The following is a 14411-nucleotide window of genomic DNA, read 5'->3' as shown; positions in this document are numbered from 1 at the left end:
GCCAGCAGCACGGTTCAATTCCCGTGCCAGCCTCCCCGAACAGGCGCCGGAATGTGGCGATTAGGGGCTTTTCACAGTAACTTCATTGAAGTCTACTTGTGACAATAAGCGATTTTCATTCATTCAGTAAGTTTGGTAATTTTTGTTTATACGTTACCCCCATTCTTGTCTGGCCAATTCTTAATAAGAGATTCTCCCAAAGTTGATAAGTGATGTAATTTTCAGATAAACAGCCTAACAGAAACCCAGAAAATGTCTGCAGCAATATAGCTGAAGATATATTTGAAAATTCCAATGACCATTCCTTCTATTTAATTCAGGAGTTAAACTAACAAGAATGTTAATCAGTTCAGGAGTTGATGGCATTTAACTAATGCAATTTTATTCATTTCTCATTTTTGTGCAGGATCATATATATATACAGGGTCAGGGTGAGCACAGATCTTTGCCTCCCCCCCCCCCCCCCCCATCTTAAACTACTTAAGATAGACACATGAAAGAGAGACAGGTTGGAAATTCATTTGCTAATTTATTAACAGTAAAGAAATATATATATATATATATATGTGTGTGTCATTGCACTAGTAATATTTTCCTAAAAAAAAAACTTTGAAAATCATAGTTTATACCCTCAAGTGATTAAGTTCAATTATTAAGGCCATAGCCCATGTTAATGACCAACTAGGCTGCAATTAAAATGCAATACCAAACATACCATGTGTAGTATGTCCTTATTCCTTTGCATTCACACTGCAGTTAAGATCCATAAAATTGGCAGTAGATATACACATTTCAGAATAAAGGGGGGAGCTGGGCCACAATATCTCCATTGAACCATATCATTATAATAGCATGGTTATCTACAAAAGGAACAAACATAAAAGCTTATTCAAATTGTTGATTAGTTATGCAACAAATAGTAACAATTTACGTGGTTCAATCAACAGGAGCTTGTGGCTTGCAGTTCAAAGTACCATGCACGCCATGATCGTGGTGCTCAGGAGAACCTCGTGTTTCAGAGGTACAATTCCTTTGGTTTGGTTTCATTGGTCTTGTTAAACCAATGGGATAACAGCTGCTGTACAGGTGCACCCCATGAGGGTTGTCCCTTTAGTTTGCAATTTGGCTGTTGATTCATATACCAGCTCACTCAACCCTGTCTGGGAAGTTTAATCCAAGATTTAAACTGCAATCGCAATTCTTGACCAGTGCAGAAAGTGAAACAAAGGATATCAAACGATTTTCAACATTTACATTGTAATATACACCTGTGGAACCCTTCTTATATCTCCGGTTACAGCAGGAAAGTGGGAAGCTCTAGTAGTACAAAGTTTCAAAATATCGAGAGCTGATGAATACTGAGTGTTCTTTCACTGTGAAGAATCATCGTCACCTACTGGCACTTATGGTGCTGGAAACTTAGGAATTTTTCACAACTATCCTATACAGTATGGAGCACATGCAACAATGTCCCAGAAACATGTCCAGTTAAGAGAGACTGAATTCTTGTACAGGAAACTAATGGTCCACAATGAATTAATAATTCAGATTGAGTGACAGGCTATTTTTGAAAGATTTAACGCAGTATAGATTTAGAATTGTGGAAGTTTGAATGCACCCTGAGAGATTGTGGATTTAAACCTCAAATGTACAGCAGAGTAATGTGGACAAAATGCATCAGTGATCTTCTTTCCTCCTCACCCCAAAGTTCAAACTAACCTGCTGGCCTGTAAAAGTTTGGAAATATAAATGGGCAATTTGGCTTAAGCCTTGTTCCACTTCTGCTTTGTAAACAGGCATTTAAATTTAACAAAATAAAAATTTACTTTTAAATTAATATCAGCCAAATATAGTCTTACTAGAATATATTTGTCTCCTTGTAAGTGTGTCTTGCAAAGAATTTTTAAAATAATGAATGCTGCAGCCCGTGTAAGCCCCTTTAAGTGTCAGCAACAAAAACAGGTTATTTGATTAGTTCTGGTACTCATATAGAGCTGTACTAACTCCAAAACACCTTTTATATTTCCTATGCAAAAATAGTTACTCTCAATGAGCAAACATTTTATAATATATATACCCATCAAACTAGAAGAATTGAAACCTGATAAGTTTAGAATTGCTCCCTGTGATATACCACACAGCCAGTTAATGATCGATCAACTGCTGTAAATGGCAAGACAACTAACAATGTGTATTATACTGTAAAGTAATTACACATTTCCAGGTAAAGTTTGGCAGTGAGTGGATTCCATTGCATTGAGTGTTCAACTTGGGTAATATGAATACGTCATGTTTCTAAACAACACTTTGATTTGCAGGAGAAACAGAAACGTACATAATTGTATTTTACACTGGGTAGGTATTTCACAGAACAGCTGTGCAAGTGGGCCAAGTGCACATGTGTCAAACTAAAGGATTTAGATGCAGGACAATCTTGATTAGTACTATTATTGTTTAAAGAGGACTGGTGCAATTTGTTTTTTGATTTAAAAACAAACAGGAGAGTTGCTACTAATGTTAATTGAAAGATTAAATCATGTGAAGCTGTTTAACCCACCCACAGAACCAAACTGCTAGTAATCAGGTGGAATACGGTTTCAGTGGATCAATTTAAACATGCAACTTTCCGGGTGGCATCACCAGACTGCTACCTGCTTTTAGTGGGACGATCATCGTGGAACTCAATTAAGTGACCACCCCTGAGATTAAACCAAAAGATTCTTTTAAAACAGGTCATGGCCGAGTCCTTGGTTGCCTGTTTTACATTAGCAGAGAAAGTGTGTTTCTCCTCTCGATATGCGAGGTCGATGGGTGAAGAGAATTGGGAAAAAGAAAGTGCAAAGTTTGAAAAGTGCAAAGTTTCAGGCGAGCAAATTTAATTTGATCCTGGCCAGTGTGGGGTTGGAAAGGGGAAAGCAGGCGAGCATATTACATCGATACTGATTTTTTTTCTTCTTCCCTCCTCACCGATGACAGTTTTAGGAAGAGCTCACCCACGTTGGAAAGGAGCTTGTCAAGCCAGTCCAGACATTAAAGCAGAGTCCTCACTGCTTCAATAATATGAGCACAGTAAGAAGTCTTACACCAGGTTAAAGTCCAACAGGTTTGTTTCGAATCACTAGCTTTCAGAGCACTGCTCCTTCCTCGGGTGAGCCGAGGAAGGATGAGTGCTCCAAAGGCTAGTGATTTGAAACAAGCCTGCTGTACTTTAACCTGGTGTTGTAAGACTTCTTATTGTGCTCACCCTTGTCCAACGCCGGCAACTCCACATCATCATTAAAATTAAAGTGAGTATTAAAGATTTCATTGTGCAGGAAGACAAGTGCTAGCAGTAGATTTATTAGATATATTATATGTGTGTGTGTGTGTGTGTGTGTGAGATATTTATGTTGTCACTTGTTAGGCAAAAGATATCAGGAACAATGCGATTACGTGGAGTACATGGTGCATGTTAATTGGAGTGCTTGCAGAAAGCTTTGGAATGACTGAAATAAAAATGAGCAGATTGTCAAACTGCATTTACACAGACCCAAAAGTAATTCAATGTTGTCATGTGAGACTACTGAAATAAAAGCTGGCACACCAGTCACCCCAACAAAAACAAAATTGTACAAATACATCACTGGGGATGGAATGGAAAGCCTTTTCAGAATGAGCTGGATAAACAAGCTTTATGTATTATTCATGTTAAATTACTTGGGATAGGCATATATTTCAGGGAGTTCTAACTCCCTGAAATATGATCTATTTTGACCTGCCAACTAATTCCCAAGAACCAGTAATCTAAAGGTCCAAAATGTGCACATTATAAATATTAAACAGAGCCCTTGTTCAGCTATTTCCGACAGGACAATTTAGCTGTGGGTCCACCAAGAAAGGAAACAGCTTCACCTGTGTCCTGCTGTCCTTTCTCAAACATAGAATTCATGGGATGAAATTGGTGTTTGAAGCCAGTGATGATTATAAAGCACCTTCAATTCCATCGTTATCTTTGAGCTTGACACTTCGTTACCCAACGATCTATGAGGAAAATAGGACATGCAGTGATCCAATCAGATTACACTTAATCAGGTCTTGAGCTGGGTTGCTCGCTGGAAGTTGAGCTATTTTAACAGAAAGGAAAATAGGATCTTGTAGCTTTCTCCCATTGCTCCAGATCAATGCCACACAGTGAAATCATAAAAGGAAATCAATGCCCAAATCATCCTGCCTTTGCATGCTGAAGCAATTCAGGTTAGAGATGCACCATCACCTTCAAATAAAGAGATTGTGGGAGGGGAAAAAAAATGATAGGCAACTTGTGAAAGTCAAATCACAGCCTTCACCTTGGTAGATGCTGTGTTAACAATCTATTTACAGTTTCAAAAACACCAGCTCAATGCAGCAGTGACCTCTTGATCTAGATCATTGGAAAGAGGGTCTCTAATGTTTAATCGAGGACTTTTATTTCATTTTTTTTGCTGCTGATCTCAAGTTATTAAAGCCTTTGTGCATTATAAGTTAATGTAGAGAATAAATTTCTAAATGACTGCTGGTTGTTGATTCACAAATAAAGCAACCCCAAATCCCCTCATTTTATACAATAAGTGTGCTTCCTACTGATTTTTAAAAAAAACTTTAGTTGTTTAGACAAGGAGACACTATATGCTGAATGACAAATTAACAGTCTCAAACCACCTTCTGTAACAAGTATCTCGTTGCATTTCAAGTTATAGCATCCATATCCAGAAGGTGGCGTCACAATTGCACAATCCAGAATAACTAATAGAAATGATATTTGCTCCTGGCACCCTCTCCCAGCGACTTTTAATCTCAGACTGTGATATTAGCATAATCACACTTCTGCTTTCAGTTACAGTACTAAGTAAATGGTGCAGCACCCCAGGCAAAGGTAGATTTTTCTTTGCATTAACAAGGCCATTATTTTTCAGCAGAAAAGTTTTTCCGAAGAATTGTTTATTTTGGATTGTCTCTGTCTTCCGAGGCAGGCACATTTGACCGTTAGCTCAGCAAGACCCCGAGGATTGATGCCCAATTTCTTCAGCTACCCTCTTCTGCAGAGCCAGCTGTCCATTTCCTTTCTCCAGTTTCCCTACAGTTAGGAAGAAAAAAAAAGAGTTTCAGATCACAGCTGCTGAACAGAAAATAATTGTTACAGTCAGAACTCAAACCTTTCATTTCAAGCTAAAACCTTTGGAATCGAGTTGCAATTTCAGAGGAATCTATTACTAAAGGTTTTGACCATTTCCCACAATGGCCTAATCCAATTCTATTGAAGATTCTAAAACAGGCTCCTCCCAATGGGTCAGGGTGGAGCAAATTCTCTCCATTTACTGCCACCTCACAACGTACAATCTGATCTTTACAATAGGAGAATGATGTGAAGGAGATTCAACAGATTTTTTTTAAACCTGTGTGGATGAAGAAATGTTTCCACCAATTTCCCAGCAAATGGTCCAGGAGAGAGACTGAAAGAAGATTTTCTAAAGAAAATCCTGCATATTCCCTATTGGCTCCTAGTCCTCTTTCTGAAATACACCAAGCCAAGGTTCCAGCAGGTTGCAAAGGGGACGGCTCCCCTTCAGGAAGGCAGAGCTCAGGTTTACATGATTGCCACTTGCAGTGTCAAATTCTGCTTGGAGGATGGTGAAAGGAAGCCAATAGGCTATAAATAACAGTGGAACAGAATACCTGGAGGCCCTGTTCATCGTGGCCGAGGACTTCAACCAGGTCAACCTCAAGAGTGTACTGCCAAAATTGCGCCAACACATACCCTGCCCCATCAGGGGTGCCAGCATCCCTGACCACTGCTACACAAACATCAAGAGTGCCTACCGATCCATTCCCTGACCGCACTTTGGGAAATCGGCCCATAAGACAGTGCTCCTTCTCCCAGCATACATGCAGAAACTTAAGCGGGAGAATCCGGTTGAGAAGGTCGCACAAGACTGTGTGGCAAAATATGTCTCCAACCCCATCTACAAGTTCGCTGATGACACGACCGTAGTTGTTCGGATCTCAAACTGCGATGAGTCAGAGTACAGGAGGGAGATAGAGAACCTAATGGCATGGTGTAGTGACAACAATCTCTCCCGCAACGTCACCAAAACTAAAGGGGATGGTCATTGACTTCAGGAAGCGAAGTATCGTACACACTACTGCCTGCATCAATGGTGCCAAAGTGGAGATGGTTGACAGCTTTAAATTCCTAGGAGTGCACAGCACCGGAAATCTGTCCTGGTCCACCCACATCGACACTACGACCAAGAAAGCACCCGCCTATACCTCCTGAGGAAACTAAGGAAATTCAGCGTGTCCACATTGTCTTACCAATTTTTACAGTTGCACAATAGTAGGCAGCACGATAGCACAGTGGTTAGCACCATGGCTTCACAGTGCCTGGGTCTCAGGTTAGATCCCAGCATGGTTCACTGTCTGTGTGGAGTCTGCACGTTCTCCCCGTGTCTGCCTGTGTTTCCTCCAGGTGCTCTGGTTTCCTCCCACAAGTCCCGAAAGATGTACTGTTAGGTAATTTGGACATTCTGAATTCTCCGTCTGTGTACCCGAACAGGGGCCGGAGTGTGGCGACTAGGGGCTTTTCACAGTAACTTCATTGCAGTGTTAATGTAAGCCTACTTGTCACAATAAACATTATATCATTATTATAGAAAGCATCCTGCCTGGTTAGGCAACTGCGCAGCCCAAGATAGTAAGAAACTACATCTTTGAGCTGTGGGGGTGAGACCCAAGCAAACATGGGGAGAATGTGCAAACTCCACACGGACAGTGACCCGGGGCCAGGATCGAACACGGGTTCTCAGCGCCATGCCGCCCTCTCAGTAGGGAAAATAAATTTCTCTGCTCTTGATAGCCAGACCAGAAAGTGTTCCAGAGAAGTTTCCTGATCAGTAATAGGTTAAACTTTCCAGCATGCAGGTGTTGAACTGGACAGTGAAGGTCACTAACAGCTACTGTTGGACGCACTCTGGACATTCAGCATTGCAGTGAGAAACGATGGGTTCACATTTTAGGTTAAATCCTTCAAGAGAACAGGCCACCGCACCCGAATATAAACCTGTCCTTTCCCTTTACACATTGATAAAACTTTTGACTATTTTCAATACTATCTCTTCTACTTCTTGGCAAACATTGAACAAGACTTGAACACTATGACCGCAGGGCGTTGAATAGAAGTGAAGCCTAGCAGGGAAGACAGTGGAACGGCAATGACAGGAGTTTGGGAGGTTATTCAGGAGACACAACAGAAATTCATCCCAAGGAGGAAACATGCAAAGGGGAGGACAAGGCATCCATGACTGATGAGGGATGTCAAGTACAGCATAAAAGAAGAAAATAGAAGAAAAAGAATATAAGATGGCGAAGATTAGTGGGAAGCCAGAGGATTGGGAACATTAACTCTAGCAGCAAAATGGGAATTTCTATTATGTTTTGTTTTATGGGGAGAGGGTTCAGCTGTATGGAAAACTGGAAACTCATAGTTAAAGGAGAAGTTAATAATAATCTTTATTAGTGTCACAAGTAGGCTTATGTTAACACTGCAATGAAGTTACTGTGAAAATCCCCTAGTCACACACTCTGGCGCATGTTCGGGCACACTGAGGGAGATTTCGGAATGTCCAATTTACCCAACAAGCACATCTTTCGGGACTTGTGGGAGGAAACCGGAGCACCCGCGCAGACATGGGGAGAACATGCAGACTCCGCACAGACGGTGACCCAAGCCGGGAATCGAACCCGGGTCCCTGGTGCTGTGAAGCAACAGTGGTAATCACGTGCTACCGTGCCACCCATAAGTGCAGGTTAATGATGAGGATTTTAAACTAGTTAAGGGGGGGGGAGAACAAGTAATAGAACAGAGTATGGAAAGCAGCAGTGACCTAACTTCAGAGACAGCAGATATGGAACAACTATGAGAAGGGGGGCCGTTGAAAGGAAGACTGAGGGTGTTGTACAAAACCTAAATGTGCGCAGTATACAAAGAAAGATAAATGAGCACACATTGAAATTGGCGGGTACGATGTTGGGGACATCAAAAAATCCAAGGATATGTGTCCCATCAAAAGAGGGAACAGGGCAGATGGAACAGGGTTACCTTGCTTGTAAGAAAGAAATTAAATTAAATTGATAGCAAAAAACACTATAGGGTTGGAAAGCATAGAATCTATGCTGATAAAGTTGAGGAATCGCAAAGGAAAAAAGGTCCCAATGGGAGTTATGTACAGGTCTCTTAGCAGAGGTCAGGATGTGGGGCAGAAAATAAATCAGGAGATAGAAAAGGTATACAAGAAAGGCAATATTACAATAATCATGGGGGACTTCAATATGTTGGTGCACTAGGAAAATCAGGTTGGTAGTGGATCCCAAGAAAAGGAATTTGTGGAATGTCTACAAGATGGCTTTTTGGAGCAGCTTGTGGTAGAGCCCGCTAGGAAAGAGGCAATTCTGGAATTGGTTGTGTGTAATGAGGCAGACCTGATGAGGGAAGATAAGGTGAAGGAACCTTAGGGGGCAGTGACCGCAATGTGAGAGGGAGAAGCTGGAATCAGATGTAATGGTATCACAATTGAATAAAGGTAACTAGAAAGACATGAGGGAAGCGTTGAATGGAAGTGAAGCCTAGCAGAGAAGACAGTGGAACAGCAATGACAGGCGTTTTGGGGGTTATTCAGGAGACACAACAGAAATTCATCCCAAGGATGAGGAAACATGCGAAGGGGAGGAAAAGATATCCATGGCTGACAAGGGAAGTCAAGTACAGCATAAAAGCAGAAGAAAAAGCATATAAGATGGCGAAGACTAGTGGGAAGCCAGAGGATTGGGAAGCCTTTAAAAGCGAGCAGAGGACAACTAAAAAAGCAATAAGGGGGAAGAAGATGAAATAAGAGTGTAAGCTAACTAGCTATATATAAAATTGCAAGAGATTTTTCCATGTATAAGAGAGAGGCAAGAATAGACATGGTCCACTGGAAAATGAGGCTGGTGAAATAGTAACGGGGAACAAAGAAATTGCAGAGAAACTGAATAGTTACTTTGCATCAGTCTTCACGGTGAAAGTCGTCAGTGGGATGTCAGACCTTCAGGAGAATCAGGGGGCAGAGTTGTAGTGGCCATCACTCAGGAGTAGGTGCTGGGGAACCTGAAAGTTCTGAAGGTGAATAAATCACCTGGACCAGATGGACTGCACCCCAGGGTTCCGAAGGAGATAGCGGAGGCATTGATGGTGATCTTTCAGGAATCACTGGAGTCAGGGAGGGTCCCAGAAAACTGGATAATGTAATGCAATGCCCCTATTTAAGAAGGGAGGGCAGGAGAAGACTGGACATTATAGGCCGGTTAGCCTGATTTCGGTTGCTGGTAAGATTTTAGAGTCCAGAGACTTCCGGTGGTGGCTATGAGGGAGTAAGTCGCGCATTTGGTGGCTCTCGCTCCGGTCGGACTTTTAGATCTTTTCCCCCGACGTTTTTGAACTTTTGAGCGCTGGAGGGGAAAACAACAGCACTGTAGATCTGGATCCATACAGAGTTGTATGGACTTAAGGAGTAGAAGGGAGCGCAAACAGGCGAAGAAGGGGCTGAACAAAGGTGGTATGGAAGTTCAAGTGGGAGAAAAGATAGCCGACGAACGGACCACGGAATGGACGGTCCAGACAGCACTGGACAACATGCTGAAGGTCATGAAGGAGAGCTTTGCAGCACTGAAGCGGAATAATTTGGAACCACTTCTTGTTTGTGGATTGCCCTTCCTGTTAGCGATGTCGTTCGGCATGTTCTTTTACTTAAAATTTGGGGTGTTCTTGTGTTTGTTTTTGCCTGTTTGAAAGTTTTAAAGTTAAAGCCAAAGTCATAGATAAAGGTTAAGTTATTGGGTGCTGGGGGGCTGTACGGGTTCTTTTTGCTATTTCTCTGGTAATATTGGGAGTGGGGTGGGTGGTAGCGCCCACCTCATTCCACAGTTTGAATTGCACTATTGTGGGGGCGAGCTTTGTTCTTTGTTTATTTTCTCTCTGTTTCGGTCCCAGAGCGATTGCTCGAACAGGGCTGTTCTGGGGAAGTGGTGTTGATAGGCGAGGGGGAGGGGAGCGGGGGGACAATAGGTGGGAGACATGGTGGCACCGGAGTTGAGAGTCACCAGGCTAGCTGCTTTGAGTGAGTCAACGGGAGCGAGGTGGGGGGTGTGTATACAGCCAGTATATGGCAGGGGTTAGGTTACAGGGGGTTGTTGCTGGGGGGGATAATCTGCTGACGAGGGAGGGAACTGAACCAGGTAATAGGGAAGAGGTCGGGGGTGGGAGCTGCCAAGAGGCGGACCAGGGGAGGCGCGGCACATGGGCAGAGGGTGGGGGCCCAAGAAGGGGGATGGCTGATCGGCGCAGGGGGGCACAGGGTGCCCTCCAACCAGGCTGATCACCTGGAATGTTCGAGGGTTAAACGGGCCGGTCAAGGGGGCACGTGTGTTCGCGCACTTACGGGCTCTGAAGGCGGATGTAATGTTGCTGCAGGAGACTCATTTGAGAGTGGCGGAACAGATTAGATTACGGAAGGGCTGGGTTAGCCAGGTCTTCCATTCGGGGCTTGACGCTAAGACAAGAGGGGTCGCGATCATGATTAACAAACGGGTTTAATTTGAGGCGGACAGCAGAGTTGTGGATGGGGGTGGTAGATTTCTGATGGTCCAGGGTAAGCTTGAGGGGGTGAGGGTGGTCCTAGTGAATGTTTACGCTCCAAACTGGGATGATGTAGATTTCATCAAAAGGCTGCTGGGGTAAATCCCTGACTTGGATTCGCACAAGCTGATTATGGGTGGGGACTTTAATACAGTCCTTGACCCCGACCTGGATCGGTCGTGCTCCAGAACGGGCAGGGTCCCGGCAATGGGAAGGGAACTGAGGGGGTTCATGGAACAAATGGGGAGGTAGACCCCTGGAGAAACAGTCAGCCGACGGGGGAAGGAGTTCTCGTTCTATTCACATGTTCACAACGTTTATTCTTGTATTGACTTCTTTATTATGAGTAGGGACATTTTGGAGAGGGCGAGGGATAGAGAATACTCGGCGACCACGATTTTGGACCATGCTCCACATTGGGTCGACCTGCAGGTCTGCAAAGAAAGATACCAGCGCCCACAATGGAGGTTAGAGGTGGGATTGTTGGCAGATGAGGGGGGGGGGGTGTGAGAGAGAGTGGGGAAATGCATGCAGAACTACCTGCAGGTCAATGATACAGGGGAAGTCTCAGCAGCGGTGCTCTGGGAGGCACTGAAGGCGGTGGTGAGAGGGGAACTGATCTTAATCCGAGCCCATAGGGACAGAACGGACAGGGCGGAGATGGACAGACTGGTTCAGGAAATGAAACGGATGGACAGGGAATATGCGGAGTCCCCGAGGGCAGAGCTACTTAGGGAACGACGGAGACTGCAGGCGGAGCTGGGGGCTCTATCCACTGGGAAGGCCGTAGAGTAGCTCAGAAAGGCAAGGGGCACGGTATATGAGTATAGGGAGAAAGCCAGCAGAATGCTTGCACAGCAACTTAGGTAGAGGGAAGCGGCCAGGGAAATAGGGACGGTAGTGGACGGTGCAGGGAACCGGGTTGGAGACCCAGCAGGATTGAACAGGGTATTCAGGGACATTTACAGCAAGCTGTATGCCTCGGAACCCTCCACGGGGCCAGAGGGGATGAGGCGCTTCTTAAATGGGCTGACCTTTCCAAAGGTGGGCAGGGGGTTGGTAGAGGGGCAGGGGGCCCCGATTAGGGCTGAAGAAGTAATGGGGGCCTGAAGGCCATGCAGTCGGGTAAAGCCCCGGGGCCGGACGGGTATCCACTGGAGTTCTACAAAAAGTTCTCGGGGATAGTGGGGCCGGTGCAGGTTAGAGTGTTTAACAAGGCGAGGGACAAGGGGGTGTTACCTCCGATGATGTCGCAAGCCACCATCTCGCTGATATTAAAACGGGATAAAGATCCGGAAGCCTGTGGGTCCTATAGGCTCATTTCCTTGATTAATGTTGACGCTAAACTACTGGCCAAGATCCTGGCGTCCAGAATCGAAGACTGTGTACCAGACATGATTGTGGAGGGCCAAACGGGGTTTGTAAATGGCAGGCAGCTGGTAGCCAACCTAAGAAGGCTACTCAGTGTGATTATGACGCCCCCGGAGGGCAGAGAAGTGGAGGTAGTGGTGGCAATGGATGCCGAAAAGGCTTTTGACCGGGTTAAGTGGGACTATTTATGGGAGGTGCTGGGATGGTTTGGGTTTGGGGAAGGCTTTGTGGACTGGATTAGACTGCTATATCAGGCCCCGGAAGCTGGTGTAAGGATGAACAGGACGACATCTGAGTATTTTCGACTATACCGTGGGACAAGACAGGGGTGCCCCCTCTCTCCATTGCTGTTTGCGTTGGCCATAGAACCGCTGGCAATTGCTCTGAGAGCGGCAAGGGAATGGAAGGGAATGGTCGGGGGGTGGCGGGGGGACAAGGTCTCGCTCTACACGGATAACCTGCTTTTGTACGTGTCGGATCCAGTGGCAGGAATGGACGGGATTATGGAAACCCGAGGGAAATTTGGCCGGTTTTCGGGGTACATGTTGAACATGGCAAAGAGCGAGATGTTTGTGGTGCAGGTGAGGGGTCAGGAGAATAGGCTGAGGGAGCTGCCGTTTAGGCTGGTTGCGGAATGTTTTAGGTATTTAGGGATACAAGTGGTGCGGAACTGGGGCAGGATGCATAAGTTGAACTTGTCTAGGCTGGTGGAGCAAATGAGGAGCGAGTTCCGGAGATGGGATGCGCTCCCGCTGTCACTAGCGGGGAGAGTACAGACGGTGAAGATGACGATCCTCCCGAGATTCCTGTTTATTTTTCAGTGTCTCCCTATTTTCATTCCACGGTCCTTTTTTTTTAAAAAAAGGATCAATAAAATCATCCTGGGATTTGTTTGGGCGGGTAAGTCCACATGGGTAAAGAGTGGGATGTTGGATCAGAACCGTAGAGAGGGGGGACTGGCGTTGCCGAACCTCAGCAACTACGACTGGGTGGCTAACATAGCCATGATAAGGCAATGGATGGTGGGTACGGGGTCGGTTTGGGAACGGGTGGAGGCTGTTTCGTTCAGGGGCACCAGCTTGCCAGCCCTGGTCACGGCTCCTTTGCCGCTCCCACCGGCCAGGTACTCCACCAGCCCGATAGTAGTGGCGGCTCTGTGGATTTGGGGCCAATGGTGGAAGCATGCAGGGGAAGTGGGAGCGTCGGTCTGGTCCCCAATATGCGGCAACCACCGATTTGTCCCAGGGAAGATGGACGGCGGGTTTCGAGCGTGGCGTAAGACGGGGGTGGGAGGGATGGTGATGCACGATCAATGACCACTAAAGCGAGGTTGTAGTCCAACTGAAGGCTTTAATAAGCTGTATTTTTCCCCCAGCAGCTCAAGTACAGAATGAAGGCTGCTGGGGCGACACGGGCTCTTATACCCCGCCTAGCAGGGCGGAGCTACCATACATCCTAACCAATAGAAACCAGACAGTTTCCACCAATGGTGCTCCAGCCTATCAGGTACCGTAATACCTCTAATACCACATTCACCCCGTTAAAAAAAAAGAGTCCGACGGGGGTGGTGGCCTGATACTACAAACATGGCAACATGGTAGAATTAGTTATGGAGGTACCGTAATACCTCCGCACAGTGTTTTGTAACTATTTACAATTCTGATAGCTATTTACAATTGATGATTTAAATTTACAGTTTAGAATTTAAAATGAAGCAATCAGTTGATCGGGGGCCCTGGTCGGCCTCTGTGATCGTCAGAGCTTCGGTGGTGACTCCAGTGGAGGCTCGGGCGTCTGTGACTCCGGGAGCGTGGCTTCGATCTCCATGGCAGCTTCGGCACCCCTAGATGGCGCTGGTGGGGAAAACGGTTGACCTGGGAAGGGAGCACCTGCGGGGTGCATCGGTGGGTGGGGGGGGCCGAGACGGGGCCGGCGGAATGACCGATCTTCCTGTAAGGTGCCCCGGTGGAGGGGATGGTGGGACTGGTGGCTGGGGTGTGCGTGGGGCTCCGGCGGGCGCCAGGTCTTGTAGGGAGACCGTATCTTGTCGGCCGTTGGGGTACGCCACGTAGGCGTACTGGGGGTTAGCGTGGAGCAGATGGACCCTCTCGACCAACGGGTCCGACTTGTGTGCCCGCACGGGTTTTCGGAGCAGGATGGGTCTGGGTGCTGCCAGCCAGGTCGGGAGCGAGGTCCCAGAGGAGGGCTTCCTGGGGAAGACAAGGAGACGTTCGTGAGGTGTCTGGTTGGTTGTGGTACAAAGCAGTGACCGGATGGGGTGGAGGGCATCCGGGAGGTCTTCCTGCCAGCAGGAGACTGAGAGGTTCCTGGACCGTAGGGCCAGTAGGACGGTCTT

The 14411-nt window shown here is 46.0% G+C and overlaps 1 protein-coding gene across 2 annotated transcripts in view; it reads right to left on the bottom strand.

Moving 5' to 3' along the window:
• Positions 1-509: 509 nt before the first annotated feature.
• The window catches only part of nhsl3 (NHS like 3), a 323611-nt gene continuing 309709 nt past the window's right edge, over positions 510-14411 (bottom strand). For both annotated transcript variants that reach the window (XM_072500084.1, XM_072500090.1), the window contains exon 7: positions 510-5092. In XM_072500084.1, the coding sequence (XP_072356185.1) occupies positions 5007-5092 (86 nt within the window). In that variant the 3' untranslated portion in view covers positions 510-5006. The remainder of the gene's footprint in view (positions 5093-14411) is intronic.

This window comes from Scyliorhinus torazame, chromosome 1, assembly GCF_047496885.1.
Source record: "Scyliorhinus torazame isolate Kashiwa2021f chromosome 1, sScyTor2.1, whole genome shotgun sequence".
Lineage (NCBI taxonomy): Eukaryota > Metazoa > Chordata > Chondrichthyes > Carcharhiniformes > Scyliorhinidae > Scyliorhinus > Scyliorhinus torazame.
Note: the sequence above shows the minus strand (reverse complement) of the source record. Positions and strands in the feature narration are given on the sequence as shown.